Source organism: Pelophylax lessonae (assembly GCF_965119305.1).
Source record: "Pelophylax lessonae genome assembly, chromosome: 5".
NCBI lineage: Eukaryota > Metazoa > Chordata > Amphibia > Anura > Ranidae > Pelophylax > Pelophylax lessonae.
Genome location: NC_138772.1, coordinates 529,460,645 through 529,488,052, shown reverse-complemented (window position 1 = coordinate 529,488,052; position 27,408 = coordinate 529,460,645). Strand labels below are relative to the sequence as shown.

The window sequence follows — 27,408 nt, the reverse complement described above, 5'->3', positions numbered from 1 at the left end:
TACTCCGGAACATGAACTATTCACAATTCTGACAAGACTTCTATCTGAAGATGCAGCCAGGCTGCTAGTTTCACCTTGCCACTAGATGAATTGTATATATTGAGTCTCTGAACAAAGACTTGGTTGCACACTATCTTCAGGGTACTCGCCTAGCACCCCCTTTCACTTCACCAGCTGACACCCGTCCTCTGACTACTCTAATCCAGGGTGGCCCTTTCCTGGTCAGGCCCTTAGACACGATCCCCTGTACTCAGTATACTGTTTTTCCAGGTTCTCCAGTGTCTCAACCCTTCTAGTCCGCTCTCCTGGACCTCTGGGTTCAGCTCCTTCCTTCTGGCTTACCAGGCCGACTGCCTGTGACCATACACCAACTGCTACAGAAGAGGAGGCAACCGCCACCCTCCTTCCGGTCATGCCAGATTTGTATAAAGTACTCGAAAACCCATACTTGAGTAAAAGTACAAGTGCTCGATCAAAAAGTGACTTGAGTAGAAGTGGAAGTGCTCGATCAAAAAGTGACTTGAGTAGAAGTACTTAAGTATTCAACATTTTTTGTACTTAAGTATTGCAAGTATTTTTTTTTTAAATCTTGCTACTCAAGTACTGAAAGTAAAAGTACCAGTAGTTTTGGAAAAAAAATTGCTACTCAAGTACTGAAAGTAAAAGTACCAGTACTGTGTTATGTAGTTATTAAAGAAAGAAGTCAAAAGTTTGAACATCATATTGTTTTTTATTATTTCAAATGCAGCTTTTATTTATGCATACAGTAGCATTTATTTTCGTATGCACTTATAATACAAATGTTTTGAGTTTCATGAAACCTCCCATCTACTGTTCTGGCAGTGGTAATTTTTATGAAGCACAAAAAAAAAAAAATATTGGAGTAGAAGTATTGAAATCATCGAAAAAATGTAGTGAAGTAAAAGTCGAAGTAGGAGAAAAAAATTCTACTCTAGGAAAGTACAGATACCGCCTTTCGGTACTTAAGTACAGTAGTGAAGTAATTCTACTTAGTTACTATACATCTCTGCGGTCATCTGCTCACCAACCAAAGACCCTGAGCGCATGTTCTCCAGGCTTTTATACTACACCCCACAATGCACTGAGACAACCAGTCTGTGCCAATCACTGGGGCTGTATCAAAGCCTCTGTACCCATTGGCCAGGTTTCCTCCAATGTTCAATGTGCCTCCCCATTGGACAAGTGGGGGCACTCCCCTAGACCAGATGAATCACACACTGAGCACATTGAGCAGACCTAACTCACAGATCCTGCTCCCTGTTAAGCACAGAGCAATATAGAATTTGCCTGCTGCTCCTCTGATAGCCAGACAGAGCCAAAACTATACTCTCCTATCCAGTACCTACCTAGGAGGGTGCTACAATACGATAATCTGATTGGTAGTACACAGCTTTCGAGAGACGATGCCATTTTTGCGGGCCCCAACCCACTAAGTAGACATACAAGGATTAAAAAGACCGCTCCAGGACCCGCTCCTTTAAAACAAGTCAACAATAGAAGGTCTCATTTTTCTACTCTTTTTACAATCGCAGCTTAAGTTCTCTTTTATGAGTCCTTTGGTGTTATATTTCATTTCACATAAAATCCTATTGTACCTTTTCCAGACTTTCTTCTTCTTCAATGTCCTCACCTGTTCTGTATGATGCACTTTCTCTTCTGACCCCCCCCCCCCCCCCCCATTCAATATTTGGTGCAAGAATGTCGACGTCTACAGGAATTGTTCAATTATCGCTATAATTAGGAACATGCTGAAGACATCTCGTTTGCCAACATGTTAATAACTGTCTGACCGCGCTATGTTACCTTCAGCCCAACAACTGTCACATAAATCTACGGGGCTGGAAACTCTCCAAGGGCAGACGAGAAAATTGTTTTAGAAAGTTCTGTCATTGTAAAGCAATTGCTAAGAAGTGAGAAGGTTGAGAAACACGTCATGGGGTGGCCATAGACAGGCAGATCTTTCCATGATAGCGCGAGCAGATGTCCACAGTGGGGATTGTCCCCAGGAAAATATTGTCTCCTGTTAGAAGAACGTGTCCCTGATTTCTTCCCAGCTTTATTATTGGTGTCCCTGGCCTGGGCAGCTGCAGAGTAATCCTTCTTAGCAATATTTCTTTGATTGGCCTTGAGCAGAAGGGGGGATGGGATGGGTGTGTCTGTGTTATTGATGATATTATGTGGCCTTTCTAGTCACTGCATGTGAGCAGGTGTGCAGTCATTTAACCACTTAAGCCCCGGTGGATTTGGCTGCTCAAAGACCAGGGCCTATTTTGCGATTCGGCACTGCGTGACTTTAACGGACAATTGCGCGGTCGTGCGACGCTGAACCCAAATGAAATCCTTTTTTTCCCCACAAACAGAGCTTTCTTTTGGTGGTATTTGATCACCTGTGCAATTTTTACTTTTTGCGCTATAAACAAAAAAAGAGCGAAAATTTGGAAAAAATAACAATATTTTTCACATTTTTTTTATATGAAATTCCCCCCCGCCCCCAAAAAAATGTAAAAATCTAAATTTTTTAACATTTTAGGCCAATTTGTTTTCTGCTACATATGTTTGGTGGAAAAAATCGCAATAAGCGTATTTTGATTGGTTTGCGCAAAGGTTATTGCGTTTACTAACTAAGGGAAAGATTTATGTAATTTTTATTGTTTTTTTTTTTACGAGTAATGGCGGCAATCTGCGATTTTTTTTACTGGACTGCGACATTGCGACGGACAGATCGGACCCTTAACTGACATTTTTGACACTTTTGGGAGTACCAGTGACATTACTACAGTAATCAGTGCTATACATATGCACTGTTACTGTAAAAATGACATTGGCAGGGAAGGGGTTAACTTTATTAGAGATCCAGGGGTTAAATGTGTCCCTAGGGGCGTGCTTCTAACTGTCAAGGGGCGTGGCTTTTGATGTAACCACAGAGACATATGATCCTACATAGCAGGATCATATAGTCTCTGCAGTTACACCAGGGAGAATGACAGACGGCTGTGTTTACATTAGCTGTCTGCCTTTCTCCCTCTCCAGCGGGAGATCGCGAGTGACCAGCGGACATCGGAGCCGCCGGTCACTCGCGCTGGAATGTCAGGGAACAAGCAGGGGCGGAATGTCAGGGAACGCGCTCGCCCCCTAGGGGCTTGTGTGCGAGCGGCGTACCGGTACGTCGCTTTGCCCAGGAGGGGCTGACTGCCGCCGTATATAGTCATGCAGCAGTCGGCAAGTGGTTAAGGATGGACAAGGTCTAAGTTTTTTAGAAGTAGTGGAAAGTAAGGGAAGAAAGGCAGATGAAGGAAAGATTGGGCAAGAATGGAGGAGGGGGAAAGGTGGGTATACGAGGGGACATGATAGAGAATGTAAGGAGAGACGGTGTGGACTGGTGATGTTCAGGATTAAGTTGTGGTGAATGTCAGGAAATTGGGTGATAAACAATAGGGAGGGGGGGAACAGAGAACATAGGGCCCGCCTGTGTATGCAGTAGCATATCCCCATTATATGGTTTATTCAGAGCAGTCTTCTAGGTTCATATGGTGGTTATAGTCCAACCAAGGAGACCATATTTTGAGAAATTTAGAATACGTTTAATGAGGATAGTGCCTGTTCTTCTCTCCTTGACCTCTATAGAGTTGATTATTTTCAAGCTTCCTCTAACCAGTTTTCAGGGGGCAGGCCCATATAACCTCACAATGATGGTGGCACGTGCATGGTACTTTCTATCTTCACTCTACAAGGACGAGTGGAGGATTCTGCCTGCTCAAGTAGATTTTACAACAAGGTGAGAAATCTGAGAATGAAAATGAGAGCCCTTAATAAGCTATTACTCTTTTTCACTAGAATGGCAGAAAAGCTATTAACCACATAAGATTTTACCCCCTTCCTGACCAGGGCCTATTTTGCGATTCGGCACTGCGTGATTTTAACGGACGATTGCGCGGTCGTGCGATGCTGTACCTAAATGAATTTGACGTCCTTTTTTTCCCACAAACAGAGCTTTCTTTTGGTGGTATTTGATCACCTGTGCGATTTTTTGATCATGCGCTATAAACAAAAAACAGCGTCAATTTTGCAAATATAACAATATTTTTCACATTTTTTTATATGAAATTTTCCCCCAAAAAAATGTAAAAATCAAAATTTTTTAACATTTTAGGCCAATTTGTTTTATGCTACATATGTTTGGTAAAAAAAATCGCAAAAAGCGTATTTTGATTGGTTTGCGCAAAAGTTATTGCGTTTACTAACTAAGGGAAAGATTTTTGTCATTTTTGTTGTTTTTTTTTTAACGCGTAATGGCGGGGATCTGCGATTTTTTTTGCGGGACTGCGACATTGCGGCGGACAGATCGGACCCCTGACTGACATTTTTGACACTTTTGGGGTTACCAGTGACATTACTGCAGTAATCAGTGCTATACATATGCATTGTTACTGTAAAAATGACACTGGCAGTGAAGAAGTTAACTTTATTGGAGAGGTTCAGTGTGTCCCTAGGGGTGTGTTTCTAACTGTGATTGGCTGTGGCTACTAGTGTAAGAACAGAGATCAACGGTCCTACATAGTACAACCGTGTGATCTCCATTCTTACACAGGGAAGAATGACAGGCAGCTTTGTTTACATTAGCCGCCTGCCTTTCTTCCGGTGTAAAGGAAGATTGCGAGTGCCCGACGGACATCAGGTATGCCGGGCACACGCGCGGGGGGGTCCATGACCGCGCGGGAGCGCACCTCCAGCCGCGCGCGCTCGCTCCCTAGAGCCTCACAGGCTAGCGACGTAGCCCTACGTCGCTTTGCCTGTGAGGGGCTGACCGCCGCAGTAAATAGTCGTGCGACGGTCGGCAAGCGGTTAATATTATTAATATTATACAGGATTTCTATAGCGCCAACAGTTTACGCAGCGATTTACAACATGAGGGCAGATAATACAATTACAATACAGTTTATTACAGTAGGAATTAGAGTGCCCTGCTCGTTCAAGCTTATAATCTAAGAGGGAGGGTCAAGAGATACAAAAGGTAATAACTGTGGGTGATGAGCTGATGGAAAGAATAAAGGTACGAATGCTGCCACGGACGCCTGCCCTATGTGTAGCCGAGAGCGGGGTACTTTTTATCATCTGATATGGAGCTGCCCCGAAATCCAGGGTTACTGGACTCAGGTAGTTAAATTCCTTCATGACACTATGGGCTCCCCCCTCTCCCTGCTCCCCAAACCGTGCTTATTGGGAATTTTTCCTGATACCAGTATGAATAAATTTACTACTATATTCTTGCACGAAACTTTATTCTCCGCCCGGAAATTGATAGCGCGCCGATGGATGCGTGATAGACCCCCCACATTTCATGACTGGCTTAGGGAAGTTAATACTGTTGTGCCCTACAAGAAGCTGTTGTACACGCATCGGGGTTGCCCCACGAAATTTAATAAGATTTGGGACAGATGGACGCAGGCCCCGGAAACGTGTGTTTAGTCTGGGTTCCCCTCTTATGTTGTGCTGTGCAGGTGGTCTGTCGACCAGCTATTGTATGCCTCGGTCTTTATGTTTTATATTTGGACTTGGTTCCACACAGGAGACGCCTCCTTGGCGTACTTTTCGCACTGTTCATGTTTGTGTTTTGTTTTTGTTCTTTTATTTTATTACGCCCTGTTTGATACTTATGTTCAGATGTACCTTGAATTGCTCACTTCATTGACTGTGATTCACTGCATTCCTCTGTTACTGTTATTTACGGATACTTGTACAATAAAGACTCGTTTGATTAAAAAAAAAAGGTACGAATGCTAGGTGGAGGCAGGATAGGCTTCTCTGAAGAGATGGGTTTTCAAGGACCAATCAAAAGGGAACGGAGTAGTAGATAGTTGGACAGACTGGGGTAGGAAGTTCCAGAGGATAGGAGAGGCTCTGGGGAAGTTCTGGAGGTGAGCATGGGAGGAGGTGACAAGGGAACTAGAGAGCAGGTCTTGGGAAGAACAAAGAGAACGATTAGGTTGGTATTTTGAGACTAGGTTTGTGATTTACCCTAGCTGGGGGCAGAGTTGTGGTTGGCTTTGTAAGTTGTTGTTAGCATTTTTCTTTTTATTCATTGGGTGAACGTAAGCCAGCAGAGGGATTGGCAGAAAGGGGTAGTAGACGCTGAGAGATTGGTAAGGTGAATGATCCTGGCAGCAGCATTCATGATATACTGAAGGGAGGATAGCCTATGTAATGGTAAGCCAATGAGGAGGGAGTTGCAGTAGTCGAGGCGAGAGACAACCGGGGAGTGAACAAGGAGTTTTACAGCATTTTGGAGATGTAGCAGAGGTTGAGGCGGCAAGCTTTGGACATTTGGATGTGGGGCTGAAAGGAGAAATCAGGGTCCAGGTTTACACCTAGCACCCTGGCATGCGGAGACGGGTTTAAAGTTGAGCTGTCGATCTTGACAGAGACGTCAGGGGAAGGATCATTTAGGGGAGGAAATATTATAGGCTTGGTTTTGGATAGATTGAGTTTGAGGAACTGGTGTGACATCCAGACTGATATGTCTGTTAATAAATTTGTGATGCGTGTGGAGACTGCAATAATGGGGGTGTGTATGGCCACCATAAAGTTGCCTTGGCAGAACTGGCAAAGGATGGGCACAGTAGGCCCATGATTATAGACAGCTACAGTAAAGGAGATTTTTCCCTTTATAGTTATCAACCAGGAGTTTTATTATCCTCCTCAGTTATGCAGGAGACATCTGGTTTGCCAACATGTTAACCACTTGCCGACTACTGGTAAGTCTACGTCGCTAGCCTGTGAGGCTCTGGGGAGCGAGCGTGCGCCGCCGAATGCGTGCTCCCGCTCGTTCACGGACCCCCCCCGTGCGTGTGCCCGGCGGACCCGATGTCCACCGGGCACTCGCGATCGTCCGTTACACCGGGAGAAAGGCAGGCGGCTAATGTAAACAAAGCCGGCTGTCATTCTTCCCTGTGTAAGAATGGTGATCATACGGTTCTACTATGTAGGACCGTTGATCACTGTTCTTACAGCTCAAGCCACATCCAATCACAGTTAGAAACACGCCCCTAGGGACACACACAACCCCTCCCTCTCAAAAAAAGTTAACCCCTTCACTTCCAGTGTCATTTTTACAGTAACAGTGCATATATATAGCACTGATTACTATAGTAATGTCACTGGTAACCCCAAAAGTGTCAAAAATGTCAGTCAAGAGTCCGATCTGTCCGCCCCAATGTCGCAGTCCTGCAAAAAAAATCGCAGATCGCCGCCATTACGCGTTAAATAAAAAAAACAACAACAAAAATGACAAAAATCTTTCCCGTAGTTAGTAAACGCAATAACTTTTGCGCAAACCAATCAAAATACGCTTTTTGCGATTTTTTTTTACCAAACATATGTAGCATAAAACAAATTGGCCTAAAATGTTAAAAAATTTAGATTTTTACATTTTTTTGGGGAATTTCATATAAAAAAATGTGAAAAATATTGTTATTTTTGCAAAATTGACGCTCTTTTTTTGTTTATAGCGCATGATCAAAAAATCGCACAGGTGATCAAATACCACCAAAACAAAGCTCTGTTTGTGGGAAAAAAGGATGTCAAATTAGTTTAGGTACAGCGTCGCACGACCGCGCAATTGTCCGTTAAAGTCACGCAGTGCCGAATCGCAAAATAGGCCCTGGTCAGGAAGGGGGTAAAATCTTCCGGGGCTTAAGTGGTTAATAACACTGTTTCCAACCGTGCTATGTTACCTTCAGCCCAGCAACTGTCATATAAATCTACCGTGCTGGAAACTCTCCAACATAAACTCGTTTTAGAAACTTCTGTCATTGTAAAGTGATTGCTAAGAAGAGAAAAGGTGAGAAGCAGATCACGGGGTGGCCACATAGGCAGATCCTTCTCTTCCAAAAGTGATGGAGTAGAAGACATTTGTCCTTCCTCTAACCAGTTTTCAGAGTTCAGGCAAATAAAATCTCACAGTGATGGTGGCACGTGCATGGTACGGTACTTTCTTTCCTCACTATATAAAAAATGTGAAGGGTCAGGGCTGCTCGGGGAAGATTTCCAACAAGGTGGGAGATCTCAGAGTGAAAACGAAGGCCTTTGACCGCTGAAGTTATTAGCTGTTTCCAGTAGAGTAACAGAAAAGGAACAATTGAAGTCCAAAATAAGCAGCGTTACTTGCTGTCATCGGGGCGTTTATGGCCACCAAAAAAGGTGTCTTGGCAAAACTGGATATACAGTAACTTATGGCACAGGAGGCCCATGCTTTTAGGTTGCAAGGACAAAGAGGCGATTTTTCCCTATTATTATTCTCTTGTTTTATTACCCTCATCAGTACAAATACAGCAACCTCATATACAATTATTTACATATTGTCACAATATTCTAGGTCAAAATAGGACCAGTAAAACAAAAATGGTCTTTCTTACAGTAAGATATCTAACATAGGGGCCATGGTATGCATTTTGTCTCAAGTACTGAAAATCTGACCCCGTAACTGGGGACATTGGAGAATGTTTGCCCCATTTGTGATTTGCCATTGGTACAAACATGCACTCAAGAAGTGAATATCCGGACAATATGGCATGGCCATTCACAGAACTAACACAAGTACTCAGGGCCGGATTAAGAGCATCATGGGCTTGGTGCTGAGGATTTTGAAGGGCCTTAAGGGCTGTACCTTGGCATGCACCCAGAGGAGGAAGGGTGTAGCCATGCATGCCTAGTTCAACATGGTATGCTGTCTCTGAAGCCCATAAACACATCCATGCATCGGCAACTGTCCCTCCTTGTCCGGCCTTCGTGCTGTGTGGGGAGGTTCTGAGGGAGCTGCCTGGGGAAGCGAGCATAGAAGCCAGACTTCTGTGTTTACAAGTGACAGAAGAGCGGTAACAGTGAATATGGCCAACCCGGGGCCTATATAAAGGTAGGGGCCTGGAGCTGCAGCTCCAATAGCCCCTATGTTAATATGGCCCTGCAAGTACTTACAAGAATGCAACATATATGGTCTCTGCAATACATGATCACAATTCCATTGTGACTGGCTACATGAGTAGTATAAGCGAGTATAAGTGAGTATATTATAATACTGGCAATGAAGAAGAGTTTTTCTCATCCATACTCGTCTACGCGTTTGCACACCTTTACTCACCTATACTCAACATTACTCAGGTTTTTACCAGGGCCGGGACAAGGGGTGGGCAGGAGTGACTGGCTACATGAGTAGTATAAGCGAATATAAGTGAGTATATTATAATACTGGCAATGGAGAAGAATTTTACTCATCCATACTCGTCTATAAATTTGCACACCTTTACTCGCCTATACTCAACATTACTCAGGTCTTTACCAGGGCCGGGACAAGGGGTGGGCAGGAGGGAGCGGTTACCCTGGGCGCAATGGTTTATTGCAGGGATGGGGGGCGCCTTGACCCTAAACCTAAGGGAAGGGGGGGCACAGTTTGGCATCCTTGCCCTGGGCGCTGGATGACCTTGTCCCGGCACTGGTCTTTACACATAGTTTTTGGCCCCTTACTCACAAGTGTCACGAGTTCCTGAGTAAACATCAGTAAATTATGACGCCGAGTGGAAAGGGCCTTTATCTCATTCAGAAATTGTGGTGCTGTCTTTGCACAGGTAGCAACACAGTTTACTATGCTTCAGTTATGACTGAACACAGTGAGTGATATGTTCATTTAGAAAAGGAAGGGGTCTGTAAATGACATATTGATTAGCCCTTTCCTCGCTCTCCATCCTGAAACATCCCCTGCAGCAGCCTGGGGGAGAGGAGAGGAGGGAAGCCAGCAAGATGGGGGGGGGGGGCACAACATGGAGGGAAGCCCAGGCAGTAGGGGGAATTGGAGCAGCTAAGCTTAGATTAGGGTGTTCCCATGCACACCTAGCATGCACACCTCCTATGCACGCCTATGCCACTATTGACTTCCCTTGTACCACTCTCCCAAATGCCAGCCCCCCAGGTTCCAGCCAAGGGTCTCCAATCACCCAATGGGCACTAAGAAGGATTCTTGGAAGTCCTAGAAACCTCTCAGAACTGATGGCCACATTTACATGCAAAGAAGTCCTTTTATCTTCTAACATTTACCACCTGTAAAAATGATATATCCAATGACAGGCTAGGCAGATTTCCACAGCTAGGCAGTGGTGGTTATTTGGTAAGAAAATAGTTTCTTCTGTTTCAACAGAAACAACCCTTAACTGTATCCAGATCATGTTTTTTCCTTGTCTGTATACCATTAGGAAAATTACCCTTTACTTCATGTCCCTGGGTACGGCCGGGACAAGGGGTGGGCAGGAGGTACGGTTGACCTAGGTTCAATGGTTTATTGCAGGGATGGGGGGCGCCTTGACCCTAACCCTAAGGGTAGGGGGGTCGCAGTTTGGCATCCTTGCCCTGGGCTCTGGGTGACCTTGTCCCGGCACTGTCCCTGGGACACAAAAGGAATGAAATATTTTGAAATTGAGGGGAAGACCCCTCTTAGACAGCTAATGTTGATATTCCCATCGCACGCTTTCCTGGATAATGCACAGGAGTAGCAGGTGCTGCATCCACAGCCAGCTGGAACTGGAGACATCATATAATAAATGGACATATTTGCCAGCACACCATGGATCATTGAATATCATCTGAAATCTTTATTGAAGAATGATCACATCCAGTGGTGGCTGTTGCTCCATCCTTCATCAATAACTCAGTGACATTACATTGTAACTCTTCTTTTTAAATGCAGAAAAATAATGGATTCCAAGCAAAAACAATGTGACGTCATTGAGTTCTTGATGAAAGGGGGGTGAAGACTGTCTGACATCCACAGAAAGCTACAGAATGTTTGAGATGAGACCATGGACTAGAGCAATGTGCACAGATGAATGGATGTAGCCTTCTGTGGATGTCAGACAGTCTGCACCCCTCCTTCATCAAGAACTCAATGACATCACATTGTTTTTGCCTGCAATGAAAAAGAAGAAGAAAAATAATTACTATAGAAGAATTATAGGATAGAGTTACTCTTCCAACATGAAAAATTTGAACAACCTATGCACTTTCTATGTACTTTTACGTACACTATATTGTCAAAAGTATTGGGACGCCTGCTATTACACTCACATGAACTTTAAGGGCACCCCAGTCTTAGTCCATAGGGTTTAATATTGAGTTGGCCCACCCTTTGCAGCTATACCAGCTTCAACTCTTCTGGGAAGGTTTAGGAGTGTGTCTATTGGAATGTTTGGCTATTCCTCCAGAAGCGCATTTGTGAGGTCAGGGACTGATGTTGGATGAGAAGGTCTACTCCCCCCCTCCTCTCTAATTCATCCCAAAGGTGTTCCAATGGGTTGAGGTCAGGATTCTGTGCTGGCTAGTCGAGTTCCTCCACCCCAAACTTGCTCATTTATGTCCTTATGGACCTTGCTTTGTGCACTGGTCCAAATCATTGGGTGGAGGGGGATTATGGTGTGGGGTTGTTTTTCAGGGCTTGGGCTTGGCCCCTTAGTTCCACTGAAGGGAAATCTTAAGGAGTTAGCATACCAAGACATTTTGGACAATTTCATGCTCCGAACTTTGTGGGAACAGTTTGGGGATGGCCTCTTCCTGTTCCAACATGACTGCGCACCAGTGCACAAAGCAAGGTCCATAAAGACATGGATGAGCGAGTTTGGGGTGAGGGAACTTGACTGGCCTGCTCAGAGTCCTGACCTCAACCCAATAGAACACCTTTGGGATGAATTAGAGCGGAGACTGAGAGCCAGGCCTTCTCATCAACATCAGTGCCTGTCCTTACAAATGTGCTTCTGGAGGAATGGTCAAACATTCCCATAGACACACTCCTAAACCTTGTGGACAGCCTTCCCAGAAGAGCTGAAGCTGTTATAGCTGCAAAGGGTGGACCAACTCAATATTGAACCCTACGGACTAATTGTGTGAATACACGATAAGAATATCGCCCGATCATTCGACCACCGACTTTTGAAAAAGTATTTGTCGGTCGAAAACGTTGCCAACATACACGGTCCGAATATCGCCCGACCGTTGCCCGCCGACCAAATATTTTTGGGCATGCGTGATGAGGTTATACAGATTTAAACTGAACGACCTCAACACCAACGTATAGAATATCGTTCTTTCGCAAACGAGACGACAGAATTTTTCGTGTTTTTCAAACTGTATTTTTCGTTCACAATATCGATATCGCTCATTGATGGCTGGGCATTAACGAGTAGAATATCGGCCGATCGCTCACTGAACGGAAATTTTCGGCCGATTTTCTTATTGTGTATTCCAGCCATAAGACTGGGATGCCATTAAAGTTCATGTGCGTGTAAAGGCAGGTGTCCCAATACTTTTGAAAGTATAATGTATGTATGTTTCTATGTACTTTTATGTAAAGTTATGCCCACTTTTGTATTACTGTTGGTACAGTCCTTATATGTTTTCTCCATTTTATTGATCAAACAAGTTTTGAAATCCCCTTGGATATGTATTTTTTGAGCAATAAAAACTAGACTTATGTCCTTACTTTATCTACAAATTAAATATATCAGGGTATATATACTTTACATAGCGATTACAAGATTTTTTGGAAGATGAATGCAAAATGTAAAATTTGAATGTCTGAAACATTGTCTGTAAATGTTCACACTGGAAGTATATGTACTTGTAGGAGAAGATAAAATCATTTGCCTGAGGTCAAAAATTCTTTGCAAGCTGCTTATTACCGGCATTCTGCATGCCCGCCTTTATAAGCAGCAAGCTTTCTCTCGCTCATTTTACCTGGAAAAAAAAAAAGCTGAAAGTAACACAAGGGTACCTTTTATTTACTCTTGAGGTTAAGTAAAAATGTCTATTTTGACCCTGGTAATGTCTTAGCCCCAGGCATTATGACTTCATGGTAAAAGAGGGCAGTGGGGTCTCGGAGCTCAGAGCCAATATTTAATGTGTCTCTTGGAGGAAGTCACCAATCTAAGGGGTACGTTTTTTGTTGTTATCGTCCCAAGATTCGCACAACTTTTTGGCCAAGATTGACAAAATGACACAAATCTTTCCCCTAGTTTGTAGACACGATAACTTTTGCACAAACCAATCAAAATACGCTTATTGCGATTTCTTTTATCTAAAACATGTAGCAGAATGCATATTGGTACATATTTTACTTTTTTGGGGAATGTTATATAGCAAAATGTGAAAAATATTGTTTTTTTTCAGAATTGTCACACTTTTTTGTTTATAGCGCAAAAAATAAAAATCACAGAGGTGATCAAATACGACCAAAATAAAGCTCTGTTTGTGGGGGGGGAAAAGGACATAAATTTTATTTTGGTACAGCGCCGCCTGACCGCGCAATGGTCTGTTAAATTAACGCAGTGCCAAATCGCAAAAAAATGGCCTGGTCATTAGGGGGCAAATCGTTCCGATCCAGAACTGAAATCCTCAAATATTTGTTTCAGCTGTCACTTTCCAACAGAGGTAAGCTCTGAGTGGCTGCTGTAATAAAATACAAACAGTTCATACTCTGTGTGGAAAAAAGGATAGACCTAAGTAGGGATGCACCGATCTGATTTTCGGATCGGATATCGGCGCCGATATGGCCATTATAGCTGGATCGGGGGGATCGGTAACATTGACCGATCCACTGGCCGATCCGGTTTTTGCTTAGTAACGGCTCAGCCATCCCTTACTTGGTGCAGTAGTTGTATGGGATGGGAGCCGCTACTTTCTGTATAGTCCCGGCTCATAGGCGGAGTGATATCAGATGCACTCCGCCTGTGAATGGAGGAGCCGTACACATGAGGCAGCGGCTTTGCTCTGTACTGCAGCTGCATGCTCTGTGTGTAGCTCTGGATCGGTTTCCGGTATTGGTATCAGTGATTTCATAACGCCAGATATCGGTATCGGGTCCAAAAAAGTCGGATCAGTGCATCCCTAGACCTAAGCACCCGCTGATGGTAATACATGGAACCAACAGTGCAAGCAGTTGGCACTGCACTACAAAGAGTTGCGTAAAGTCAATATTAGCATTCTCACACCAAATAAAGTTTTATGCTGTGCTCTAGATTAAAGCAGCCTTTCTCAACCTTTTTAACCTGGAGGAACACAAATTAATATTCAGGTCTTCAGAAAGCCTTACTAAAACCAATTCAGTGGGGAGATTGCTCCTACATTGGTGGCCAGATGGAAGAACCCGCTTAAAATTGTGGTCAGACTGCCACCCCTACAGACAGCTAAAAAGATGATTGGTGAGTTTGATCCTCACACGGGGCACCAAAAAAAAAAAAAAAAGATGATTGGTGTAATGTCACTGGCTGCGCCAAATGGTGTTGGCCCTGGAACTATTCAGGAACCATCAAATGAGAGGTCAATCAACCACAGCTCAAGGAATCTCTAACAACTTCTGGAAGAACCATAGGGTTCCACAGAACCCTGGTTGAGAATGGCTGAATCAAAGAGAACATGGGCAAAGGGAAATATGGGACTTGATAAAGCGCATGCGTGCGAAACGCGTAGTCATGGCAATGGAGGATGATTGTGTTCCACCCTGGTTCCTGCAAGGTGAGTGACATCCTTCTGGTCATCATCATCGGATCGGAGCAGGCTAGTGACAGTTCATCCTCACGCTGGCTGGTTCCGGCAAGAACCTCCACCGCTCAGTACACAGTGGCTTTGGCATTCGGCCATTCAGTCTTCCACTTTGACAGTGCTACTGCCTGACTCCAGACCCATGGTGATGTATGTACATTGGTGATTCCCCCCTTATTTTTATATCAATAAACTGAACTTCTTCTTATTGGATATCTCTCTTGTATTCCCTTGGATTCCGTTTGTGTTGTCCCTATGTGCTGCCATCACATGTTTTTTCCTGCTCCAGCATTCATCCCATGCTTTATTGGCAGGTAGCATAGTGACTTCCTTGGTGGCCCACTGGTCGGTTCCTATCCTTCACTCAACAGGCACCCCAGGAGCTCCTGGTTATTTGGTTCTGTTTTGAAAGGGAAATATGGGAGCACCCTTAAAGAGGCAGAAGCAGGAACCGCAAGAGATGGCTGGTAAGGTGAGCATAACCGAGGCAGGGGGGGGGGGCGGAACTTTCCAATTACACTGCCATTATACCCTGCATGGGCAAGGACACAGAGTCTCATTAAAGCAAGTACTACATCCATGTAGAGCAAAGCAACAGGTTCATTTTAAGAGCCTATTTTTATGCACCCCCCCTTCTGCAAGTGTAACTGAGGCTTATGGGTGGTTCCTCAAAGCAATGCTGTTGCATAAATAAGCAATTTTCCAAAATTACTTCCACCGTTACCAAAATTGGGAAATATGGGGTGGAATCTGCCTCCAGTGGGTAACTAGAACATACTGTATCCTTCTTTCACTCCTGTTATATTTTTCGCCTAGCCGATGATTGTTGAGTTTCATCTCAAACAGATGGTGAACTGGCACCAGTTACGGCTGAGTTTGGCTTCATGCCCGCTCCATTCTACCTTGCTCCAGCACAGATTAACCACCTCTGCTGGCATTGGGCTACTTATTTATGCCAACAACTCCTCCAGGAAATGAATGGGAACCTGTCACTGACCCAGAATATACAAAACAAGTTGTATCGAGAATCCGAATACATCTGGAACCAGGTGACCCACATCCGTGTCCTCGCTTTTTTTTCCCACACTAAGATGCAAAAACATCCGGCCAGATGGAAAATAAAAACGTTTTTTAAATAAAAATTAAATACGGAAAAAAATCTCTTTGGAACAAAGATGTATCTACATCCTACCTCTTCCAAATCTGATAAATGATGATTGAAACTTCTGCCAAACATCCAAGTGAAATACAAATGTCTGATCTGTTTCATGTACTTTTCTTGCCAAAATTGTGATTCATTTCACGGCGATATCACTTTCTCTTTTAATATTACCCATGTTTACACCTACTTTTTGGTGCTTTTTGCAGAATCGCGCTACATTATATTTAACATGGTCTCCTATGGTACACGTTCACATCTATGAATTTTTCAGCTGGTGCATTTTTGGAAAGGGTCAGAAACTTTTTTTTCCCACAGCAGATTGCGTTTTACATGTAATAGACTTCACCGGAGTCGCACCAGAAACGCAAGTGTTGCGGCTTTTTTTTTTACGTTTTGCGTTTTTTTTATTTTTCCCCTTTAAAGCGGTAGTATCCCGCTTTTTGACACTTTTACCTACAGGTAAGCCTATAATAAGGCTTACCTGTAGGTACAAATAATATCTCCTAAACTGGCATGGTTTAGGAGATATTTACAGTGCATGCAGCCGCTCTCGCGAGCGGCGCATGCGCTCCGAAGGTCCGGGGAGACCTTAAATTTATTTGCCGGGAGCTTGCCGGAAAATCATCGCGGCTCCGGCCAATCATCTCCCCAGAGCCGTCTTTTCCGGCCAATCACCGCGCTGGAGCCGGCGAACCCGGAAGAGACGGCGAGGGATCATGGCAGTGCCCGCAGCGATGTCCGGGGGTCCGTGTCGGGGCTTCGTTCTAAGGTAAGTTACACATAATGGGCTAGTATGCGATGCATACTAGCTCATTATGCCTTTGTCTTGCAGGTTTTTTATTTTTATTTTTTTTTATTTTAGGGTTTACAACCGCTTTAAAAACACTGTATATAGCTGGTTGCTAAGGAGCAGGCCGGGAAGCCGGCCACCTCATCCTTGACAACCAATGAGTCATCAGTTGTCAGTGGGGTTCCCCGCTGACAGCTGAATGTAAAAAAAGGAATTGCCAGCAAAAGAAAATTTGTGAAAAAAAACGGCGTGGAGTCCCCACTCAGATCCATAGCAGACCCTTCGGGTCTCGTCCCCACCTCCCCTGGTCTCAGCATTCAGCAAAGACACTCTAAAAACTTCTCCTGCCCTCAAAAGGTGGGTCTCAGAAGGGTCAGACTGAGAGATTCTGTATCCAGGCTGGTACAGATAAATGCCGCCTTGCTGCCCTCACAAGACTGGGGAAGTCTGTACAGCTAAAAACAAGAACCAAATAGAGGGCACACCGGCCTTTTGCATTATCCTTAAAACAGTTTAATGCATAAAGGTATAAAAAGGGGGTAATCACAAACATGTGTTTGGTATAGGCATGTCATAAAAGGACTATGAAGTCCACAGTATCCCAACAGGATGAATAAAAACGTCCATAGGTAGGCTGACGCGTTTCAAGGTCCTGCTTCTTCCTCAGAGCCTGTTTGTGAGTACCCCTTTTTATACCTTTTATACATTAAACTGTTTTAAGGATAATGCACAAGGCCGGTGCACCCTCTGTTTGGTTCTTGTTCTCAGCATTCAGCAGATGACACCAGCCCTCCTATGGTCCTCCTCCAGATCCTGCACTTTCTGCTCCCCCCCCCCCAGCTTCTTCCCAGTGGCAGCCCAATGTACGGAGGATACACTGTGATGTAAGGGAGGGTAGGGGACTCTTGACTCCTAATGGTGGGGGGGCTCTTGGCATCTGGTGGAAGTGCAAGTGTGGTGCTCTGGACATCTAGTCTTACAAATACAACCAGCCCTTTGAAGCCGACCATAATGCTGATGTGGCCCATTATGAAATTAAGTTTGACACCCCTGCCTTAGAGAGTCAGAGGACCAATCTTACAGCACAGAGAAACTCTGCTGAAGTGAAGAATAAAGTAAGTATTGCTCCTATTTCCACATATCCATAGACCCCTAGAGGGGAGTCCCACTGGTATTTTCTGTCTGGTGCCTCAAGTGGCGCTTTAACCACTTGCTGACCACCCTATAGCAGTTTTACTGCTACAGGGCAGCAGCTCTGCGTGGATCACATAAATTAAAGGAACATTTTGAAAACACATCAGATCTCAATGGGAATATGGACTGGGTAAGGGGTTAGGAATGAAAGAATGCCACATTGTTTAATTAAATTGAAAATTATCAACCTACAGAATTCAAAGACACCCCAAAAATCAAAATGAAAAGATTATGCAGCATGCTAGTCTATTTTGAAATTTCACTGCAGAAACTCAAAATGGTACTCAGTAGTTTGTATGGCCCCATGTGCTTGTATGCATGCCTGACAACGTTGTTGCATGCTCCTAATCAGACGACTGATGGTGTCCTGAGGTATTTCCTCCCAGATCAGGACCATTACTGAGCTCCTGAACAGATTGAGGTGCAACCTGGTGCCGTCGGAAGGACTGAAACATAATGTCCCAAGGGTGTTCTACTGGATTTAGGTCAGGCGAGCACGAGGGTCATTCAATGGTATTAATTCCTTCATCCTCCAGGAACTTGCTGCATACTCTCGCTATATGAGGCAGGGCATTGTCGTGCACCAGAAGGAACACAGGACCCACTGTACGAGCATGGTATGACAATGGGTCGAAGGATTTCATCCCAATACCTAATTGCAGTCAGGGTGCCATTGTCTAGCCTGTAGAGGTCTGTGTGGCCCTCCATGGATATGCCTTCCCAAACCATCACTGATCCACCATCAATCCGGTCATGTTGAACGATGTTACAGGCAGCATAATGTTCTCCATGGCTTCTCCAGACCCTTTCACGTCTGTCACATGTGCTCAGGGTGAACCTGCTCTCATCTGAGAAAAGCACAGTGGTAGACCTGCCAATTCTGGTGCTCAATGGCATATGCCAATTGAGCTCCATGGTGCTAAGCAGTGAGAACAGGGCCCACTAGAGAATGTCAGGCCCTCAGGCCATCCCCATGAAGTTGGTTTCTGATTGTTTGGTCAGAGACATTTACACCAGTTGCCTGCTGGAGGTCATTTTGTGGGGCTTTTTTTGTAGGGTTCCTCCTTACACAAAGGAGCAGATACCGGTCCTGCTGATGGGTTAAGGACCTTCTATGGCCCTGTCCAGCTCTCCTATAGTAACTGCCTGTCTCCTGGAATCTCCTCCATGCTCTTGAGACGGTGCTGGGAGACACAGCAAACCTTCTGGCAATGACAAATATTTATGTGCCATCCTGGAGGAGTTGGACTTCCTGTGCAACCTCTATAGGGTCCAGGTATCCCCCCAAGCTACCAGTAGTGACACTGACCCTAGCCAAATACAAAACTAGTGAAAAACAGTCAGAAAAGATGAGTAGGGAAAAAAAATGTCAGTGGCCTCCACCTGTAAAACCATTCCTGTTCCTGGAGGTTGTCTCATTGTTGCCCATCTAATGCACCTGTTGTTAATTTCATTAAGCAGCTGAAACTGATTAACAACCCCCTTTGCTATTTAACTGACCAGATCAATATCCCAGGAGTTTAATTTACTTGATACTACACTCTGTTCCCTTAATTTTTTTTAAACAGTATATATATATATATATATATATATATATATATATATATATATATATGTATGTATATATACATACTTCCACCTACAGGGGGCAGGCGCGTGCCACTTCTGCTGTGATTACTTACAGCAGAAGTTGATCTGTGTGTGGCGGGCACTGGATGCCTTCCGGCACCCACCGATCATGGATAAAACACACAAAACAGAGCTCTGACTATGTAAACAAGACACATTTCTGTTCTGACAGGGAGGAAGGGATGTACTTTGCGTTCCTGCAAAGGAGGGAATAAAATCAATCTCTTTCCCTAGTAAAAGTACCTAACACAGTACACAAAAACACTGAGTAGGCACACAGCTAACCCTTTGATTGGTCTAGATGTTTAACCCCTTCCCAGCCAGTGTCATTAGTACAGTGACAGTGCATATTTTTAGCACTGATCACTGTATTAGTGTCACTGGTTCCCACATAGTGTCAAAAGTGTCAGTTAGTGTCTGATTGGTCGCCGCAATATCGCATACGTTGCTGATCCTCGTCATTACTAATATAAAAAAAAATCCATAAATTTATCCCATAGTTTGTAGAGGCTATACTGTTCACCTAAACCAATCAATATACGCTTATTGGGATTTTTTTTATCAAAAATATGTAGCAGAATACATATTGGCCTAAATTGATGAATAAAATTGATTTTTTACATTTTCTATTGTATATTTGTCTATTGGATATTTGTCTATTGGATATTTTGTTTATAGCGGCACAGTGGTGTAGTGGTTAGCACATTCACCTAGCAGCAAGAGGGTCGCTGGTTCGAATCCCAACTACAACACTACCTGCCTGGAGTTTGCATGTTCTCCTTATGCCTGCATGGGTTTCCTCCGGGTACTCCGGTTTCCTCCAACACTCCAAAGACATGCTGGTAGGTTAATTGGATCCTGTATAAAAAAATTGGCCCTACTGTGTATGTATGTGAGTTAGGGACCTTAGATTGTATGCTCCTTGAGGGCAGGGACTGATGTGAATGTACAATGTATATGTAAAGCACTGTGTAAATTGACAGCGCTATATAAGAACCTGAAATAATAATAATAATAGCATAAAAAATAAAAAATGCAGAGGTGTTTAAAAACCACCAAAAGAAATCTCTATTTGTGGGAAAAAAATTGACATCAATTTTATTTGGGTACAGCATTGCACGACCACGCAATTGTCAGTTAAAGTAATGCAGTGCTGTGTTGCAAAAAATGGCCTGGTCCTGAAAGCGGAGTTCCACCCTAGTTATACATTTTTTTATAAAAATACCCCCGGGACAGTCAGGGCTAGCACATTCCACAATGGCTAGCCTCTGATCTGTCCCGGTTCGCACTTACCTTTCAGGAGAAATACTTACCTTGAAATTGTCTTCTCCAGCGCTGCCATCTCGGGTGTGGGCAGCTTGAAGCCAGCGCGATCCTCTTCCGCGTCCTCTTCGGTCCTCTTCCTCCTTCTTCGGTCCCACGATGCACTGCACCGGCCCCGACGTCACTTCCGGGTCGCGCGCGTCATCCCTCCACAGCTTCTGGGCATGCCCAGAAGCTGTTTAGAAGGGAATGACGCGCGCGCCCCGGAACTGACGTCGGGGCCGGTGCAGGCGCAATGATTCCTGGGAGCGATGACGTTCAGCTCCCAGGAATCATTGCAAAAGCCAGGAAGTGACGAATCGCCGTGGCCGCCGAGGGGAGGAAGAAGGAAGTAAGGTGAGTATATTTTCTCTAAAAGGTAAGTGAAAAAAAAAAAAATTGCGATTATCCATTTGTTTTTCAGGTGACCGGGAGCGAGAAGATGGAGGTAAGTATAAATTTCGGGTGGAACTCCGCTTGAAGGGGGGTAAATCTTCCAGAGGCCAAGTGGTTAAATATAGACAAGTAACCTTTGAGTAGAACAGGAGGGAAAGGGACCAGCTTTCATACAATCCAATTAGATCACCAAACAACCGTCCAAGAGTCCAAGGTAATTTATTGATAAAACTGATTCAAAGCAGAATAAATCCAATGCGTTTTGGGGGCCAAGAAGACTCCCCTTTCATCAGGGTAATCCTTGATGTGGTGGCTGCATTTGTTTCCACATACCCCTAGCGGTGGTCCAATTTCAAAGGTATTTTTTGTCTGGTGTCCGAAGTGGGCCTTGAAATAAAGACAAGTAACCTTCGAGAAGACCTGGAGGGCAAGGGACAAAGTTTCAGCTAAGGACACACTACCCCAGGGACAGAGCCCGGATAGAGATCTGTTTCCTTGTAGCTGGTTTATGCAATGAATAACTTTGTCCAAACCAAACAAGAGAAAATTTTACAGAATGCCGGGACTGTTTATTATACAGTAAATTAAGGTTTTGCTTCCAGACACATAACTTGTTTCCTTACATCGCCTCCTCCTTCCATTCTCTCTCCTCAGCTTGCAGCCTCTGCCACGTGTGTTGAGTCAGACCCAAAAGCTTTCAACTGCAGAGCTGAGAGCCTCAAGCTGCCTTTTCTCGCACAGGATAAACTGTCATTGTCAAAAGTGTCAGAAACTGTTTTCGCAAACCATTGACATATCTGAAAACCTTAACTCCACTTTGGAAGTGGTCAACTCAGTTTAAACCCAACACAACTTTCCACCAAGGGACATAGAACTACAGTGCTCAAGAGGCTTTCTCAAACTCATCAGGTGTGAACATTTTTTACTCTTTTAATCAAACTTTAAAAACTTTTCTTTAAATGGATACTAGTCATAGTGATTTACAGCAGCCCCCTAGGGCAGTGATGGCGAACCTTGGCACCCCAGATGTTATGGAACTACATCTCCCATAATGTTCAACTGCACTGAAGAGTGCATGAGCATTATGGGAAATGTAGTTCCAAAACATCTGGGGTGCCAAGGTTCGCCATCACTGCCATAGGGTAATGGCTAAGAGCTTCCACTTCTTGAGGAACTATAAGTCTCAAAGTTCCCTGCTCAATGTTTCTGCAAAAGTTTTGCAAAGACCTAAAAAAACCTCTCCGTAGATCACTGGTAATCAGCTTATGCAATTCTAGTTGTCCTGAAAATGAAAGGTATCAAGGAACAGCATTGCCTGGCCAAGATATCATCAGGTTAACCAGATCCAGTTATTATTGTTAATTTTTTCTTAGCAAATTCACCTCTATAGCATACTTTAAAAATTTTTATTTTAGATAACATTTTGGTCACATGTTGCTGTCCTGGGAAAACGTGTCAACTGTTGAGAAACCATAAATCTCAGTAAACTTTTGAAGTTGGAATCTCAAAGCTGGTAGATCCTCATCAACTGGTTATTCGGATGGGTAAAAGCTGAAGCTCTACCTGCTAATTCCCATTAAAAAGCAAGTCAACTGTGGAGAAACTACAAGCCTCAGCATGGTTTTACAGTTGATAACCCAAATCTTGTAGGGCCACATCGTTTGGGTTTTCAGATGAAAAAGCTGAAGATCTATCTATCAAGTGGTTTTAATCCTACTGAAAAGCAAATCAACTTGTGAGAAACTGCAAGTCTCAGCATGCTTTTGCAGTTGACATCTCAAAGCTTCCTCATCCCAAAGTGTCCTCATCAACCGGACTTTCAGATGGGTAAAATATGAAGCTCTACCTACACATTCCTTTAATCCTAAATAAAAAGCAAATCACCTGCTCTCTGAGAAACTACAAGTCTCAGCATGGGTAAAAGCTGAAGATCTACCTGCTAATTGGTTTAGTTCTATTACAAAGCAGGTCAACTGTTGAAAAACTACAAGTCTCAGCATGCTTTCGCAGTTGGATCTCAAAGCTAGTTGGCCCAAATCAACTTGGCTTTCAGATGGGTAAAAGCTGATGATCTACCTACACATTGCTTTAATCACAATACAAAGCAAATCAACTGTTGAGAAACTACAAGTATCAGGATGCTTTGAAGTTGACATCTCAATGCTGGTAGGTCCTCCTCAACTGGGATTTCAGATGGATAAAAGCTGAAGCTACACCTGCTAATTGGTTTAATTCTATTACAAAGCAGGTCAACTGTTGAGAAACTACAAGTCTCAGCATGCTTTTGCAGTTGGCATCTCGAATCTCGCCTGTCCCAAAGCTTCCTCGTATCAAAGCATCCTCGTCAACTTGGCTTTCAGATGGGTTAAATCTGAAGATCTACCTACACATTGGTTTAATCCTAATAAAAAGCAATTCACCCATTGAGAAACTACAAGTCTCAGCATTTTTTGCAGTTGGCATTTTAAAGCTGGTAGGTCCTCATCAACTGGGTGTTTAAGACGACCAATTGGTTTAACTCTCTTAAAAAGCAAGTTAACTTTTGAGAAACCACAAGTCTCAGCATGTTTTTGCAGTTGGCATCTTAAAACTCCCTTATCCCAAAGCTCCCTCAACTCAAAGTTTCTTCATCGATTGGGCTTTCCGATGGGTAAAAGTTGAAGTTCTACCTACACACTGGTTTAATTCTATCAAAAGCAAGTCACCTGTTGAGAAACTACCAGTCTCAGCATGCTTTTGCATTTAGCATCTCAAAGCTGGTAAGTCCTCAACAACTGGACTTTATGGGTAAAAACTGAAAATCTACTTGCACATTGGTTTAATACTGAAATTAAAAGGCAAGTCAACTGAAAATTCCTCAGGTATCAAGGAAAGAGCAAGTCTTAGCATTGCCTGGCCAAGGTATCATCAGGTTAGCCGGATCGAGTTACTATCGTGATAAAATGCTCGCAAATTGACCTCTATAGCATTCTTCAAAAACATTTTCTTTAAGATACCATTGAGTTTACAAGTTTGTAGCTGTCATGAAAAAGCAAGTCAACTGTCGAGAAAACTACTAGCCTCAGCATGCTTTTGAAGTTGGCATCCCAGAGCTGGTAGGTTCCCACTACTAGACTTTCAGATGGGTAAAAGGTGAAGATCTACCTGCTAATTGGTTTAATTCTATTATAAAGCAAGTCAACTGTTGGAAAACTACAAGTCTCAGCATACTTTTAAAGTTGACATCTCAAAGCAGGTGGGTCCTCATCAACTGGGCTTTCAGATGGGTAAAGGCTTTCAAATCAACCTGCTAACTGGTTTTATTCTATTACAAAGCAAGGCAACTGTTGAAAAACTACAAGTCTCAGCATGCTTTTGCAGTTGGCATCTCAAAGCTGGTAGGTCCTCATCAACTTTCAGACTGGTAAAAACTGAAGATCTATCTGCACCCTCTTAAAAAGCAAGTCAACTGAAAGTTCATCAGGTATCAAGGAACTGATAGTCTCAGCATTGCCTGGGCAAGGTGTCATCAGGTTAGCCAGATCAAGTTACTAACATCATAACATTTTAGCAAATTCACCTCCATAGCATACTTCAAAAACATTTTCTTTTTTATACCATTTAGGTTACATGTTTGTAGCTGTCATGAGAAAACAAGTCAACTGTTGAGAAACTACAAGTCTCAGCATGCTTTTGAAATTGGCATCTCAAAGCTGGTAGGTCCTCATCAAGTGGACTTTCAGGTGAGTAAATGCTTAAGGTCTACCATTAGCTTAATCCTCTTAAAAAGCAAGTCAACTGTTGAGAAACCACTCAGCATGCTTTTGAAATTGGCATTAGCTCGGTAAAAGCTGAAGATCTACCTGCTAATTGGTTTAGTTCTATTACAAAGCAGGTCAACTGTTGAAAGACGACAAGTCTCAGCATGCTTTCACAGTTGGCATCTCAAAGTTGGTTGGCCCAAATCAACTTGGCTTTCAGGTGGGTAAAAGCTGACGATCTACCTACACATTGCTTTAATCACAATACAAAGCAAATAAACTGTTGAGAAACTACAAGTCTCAGGATGCTTTGAAGTTGGCATCTCAAAGCTGGTAGGTCCTTATCAACTGGACTTTCAGATGGGTAAAAGCTGAAGAGATACCCGCTAATTGGTTTAATTCTACAAAGCAAGTCAACTGTTGAGAAACTACAAGTCTCAGGATGCTTTCGCAGTTGGCATCTCAAAGCTAGTTGGACCAAATCAACTTTGCTGTCAGATGGGTAAAGATCAACCTACATATTGCTTTAATCACAATACAAAGCAAATCAACTGTTGAGAAACTACAAGTCTCAGGATGCTTTGAAGTTGGCATCTCAAAGCTGGTAGGTCCTCATCAACTGGGACTTCAGATGGGTAAAAGCTGAAAAGATACCTGCTAATTGGTTTAATTATATTACAAAGCAAGTCAACTGTTGAGAAACTACAAGTCTCAGCATGCTTTTGCAGTTGGCATCTCAAAGCTGGTTGGCCCAAATCAACTTGGCTGTCAGATGAGTAAAAGCTGAGGATCTACCTACACGTTGCTTTAATCACAATACAAAGCAAATCAACTGTTGAGAAACTACAAGTCTCAGGATGCTTTGAAGTTGGCATTTTAAAGCTGGTAGGTCCTCAACTGGACTTTCAGATGGGTAAAAGCTGAAAAGATACCTGCTAATTGGTTTAATTCTATTACAAAGCAGGTCAACTGTTGAGAAACTACAAGTCTCAGCATGCTTTTACAGTTGGCATTTCAAAGCTGGTAGGTCCTCATCAACTGGACTTTAAGATGGGTAAAAGCTGAAGTTTTACCTACTAGTTGGTTTAATTCTATTGCGAAGCAAGCCAACTGTTGAGAAACCACAAGTCTCAGCATGCTTTTGCAGTGGGCATCTCAAAGCTAGTTGGCCCAAATCAACTTGGCTTTCAGATGGGTAAAAGCTGAAGATCTACCTACACATTGCTTTATTAACAATACAAAGCAAATCAACTGTTGGGAAACTACAAGTATCAGGATGCTTTGAAGTTGGCATCCTAAAGCTGGTAGGTCCTCATCAACTGGACTTTCAGGTGGGTAAAAGCTGAAGTTTTACCTACTAATTGGTTAAATTCTATTACGAAGCAAGTCAACTTTTAAGAAACTACAAGTCCCAGCATGCTTTTAAATTTGGCATCCCAAAACTGGTAGGTCCTCACCAACCAGACTTTCAGACGCATAGATAGGTAGATGAAGATCAACCTGCTAATTTTGTTATAAGTTTATAAGTTAAAGTCGTAAAAAGAGTCATTATGATCTCCAACGTTATACCACAGCATGCAACCAAATTTTATTTTTTCCTAACCAGTACAAGGTGGCTACCCACTGCTTGAGGTGGCCTTTCCGAAATAACGCTGAATTATTTTGGAACCACACATGTTTCGTACAGTTCCAAACTTTTACCTGAACTTTAAAAGATTCTTCTACATATTTGAACAGGTTTATTACAGGTATGCTCTCCAAGTCCCCCCCCCCATCAGGTTACACCTTCCAAACTTTTCAAAACTTTCCAAAACTTTCCTCCAGCCAACCCATCATCCTTTAGAACTTACCTGACAGACGGAGACAGCTGTTAGAATCCAATATAAGAGGCACCTCATCCCTGGGTAGCGGTGTTAAATGCATTGATTGGAGACAGTTGGAGTTCAGTGTGGTGCAGAATCAATGGTAGGAAGGGATGAGGTTGCACGCCGTCCCAGCTGATCCATACATAAAAGCATTGATGGCCTTTTGTCTCGGTCTTTTTTAAAAAAAAGGACAGGGGTGACGTCAGGAGGAGTGAAGACAAGCCCTGTATTTTTTTTTCCCCTCCTGCCTTTCCATTCTCTTCTCCCCACCTCCTGTATGCTCTGCAAGGTTTGGCTGTGTCTGAAGAATCATTAAAGGAATAGTCCTAGGACAAATCTGTAGAAGTTCCAGCCCCCCCCCCCCCCCTCTGGAAGTGATGAATGCATAGACAATACTGCACTGACTGACACACAGCAAGAAGGATTTAGTACATTCTCCCAGCTACAAAACCAGAACAACTTCTGGGAGCGTGGCTTTAAGACAGACGGAGTTAATAAAGGCTCTTCGTATATTCTATGGAGAAATGGCTTTTTTTATGTGCCACAAAGTTTCCTTTTAACTATAAAAGAGAAGAAGTAAAGAAAGATCGGTGACAGTCCGTACCAAGAAGACTCTGGAATTGCTGGAAACATTGATTCCCTCTAATTACAAAATTTGTCTGCGGTGGATAAAAACTCAACTACAAGCAGGAAAAAAATAATAATTTAAAGGGAATTTAAAGTTGAACTCCAGGAAGG

General features: G+C 43.4%; 1 protein-coding gene across 1 annotated transcript in view; it reads right to left on the bottom strand.

Moving 5' to 3' along the window:
- CCN4 (cellular communication network factor 4) overlaps positions 1-26,850 on the bottom strand; it is a 123,570-nt gene extending 96,720 nt beyond the window's left edge. Inside the window, exon 1 of the mRNA XM_082258718.1 lies at positions 26,656-26,850. Coding sequence (XP_082114844.1) covers positions 26,656-26,703 — 48 coding nt within the window. The 5' untranslated portion in view covers positions 26,704-26,850. The remainder of the gene's footprint in view (positions 1-26,655) is intronic.
- Between the last annotated feature and the right edge of the window lie 558 nt (positions 26,851-27,408).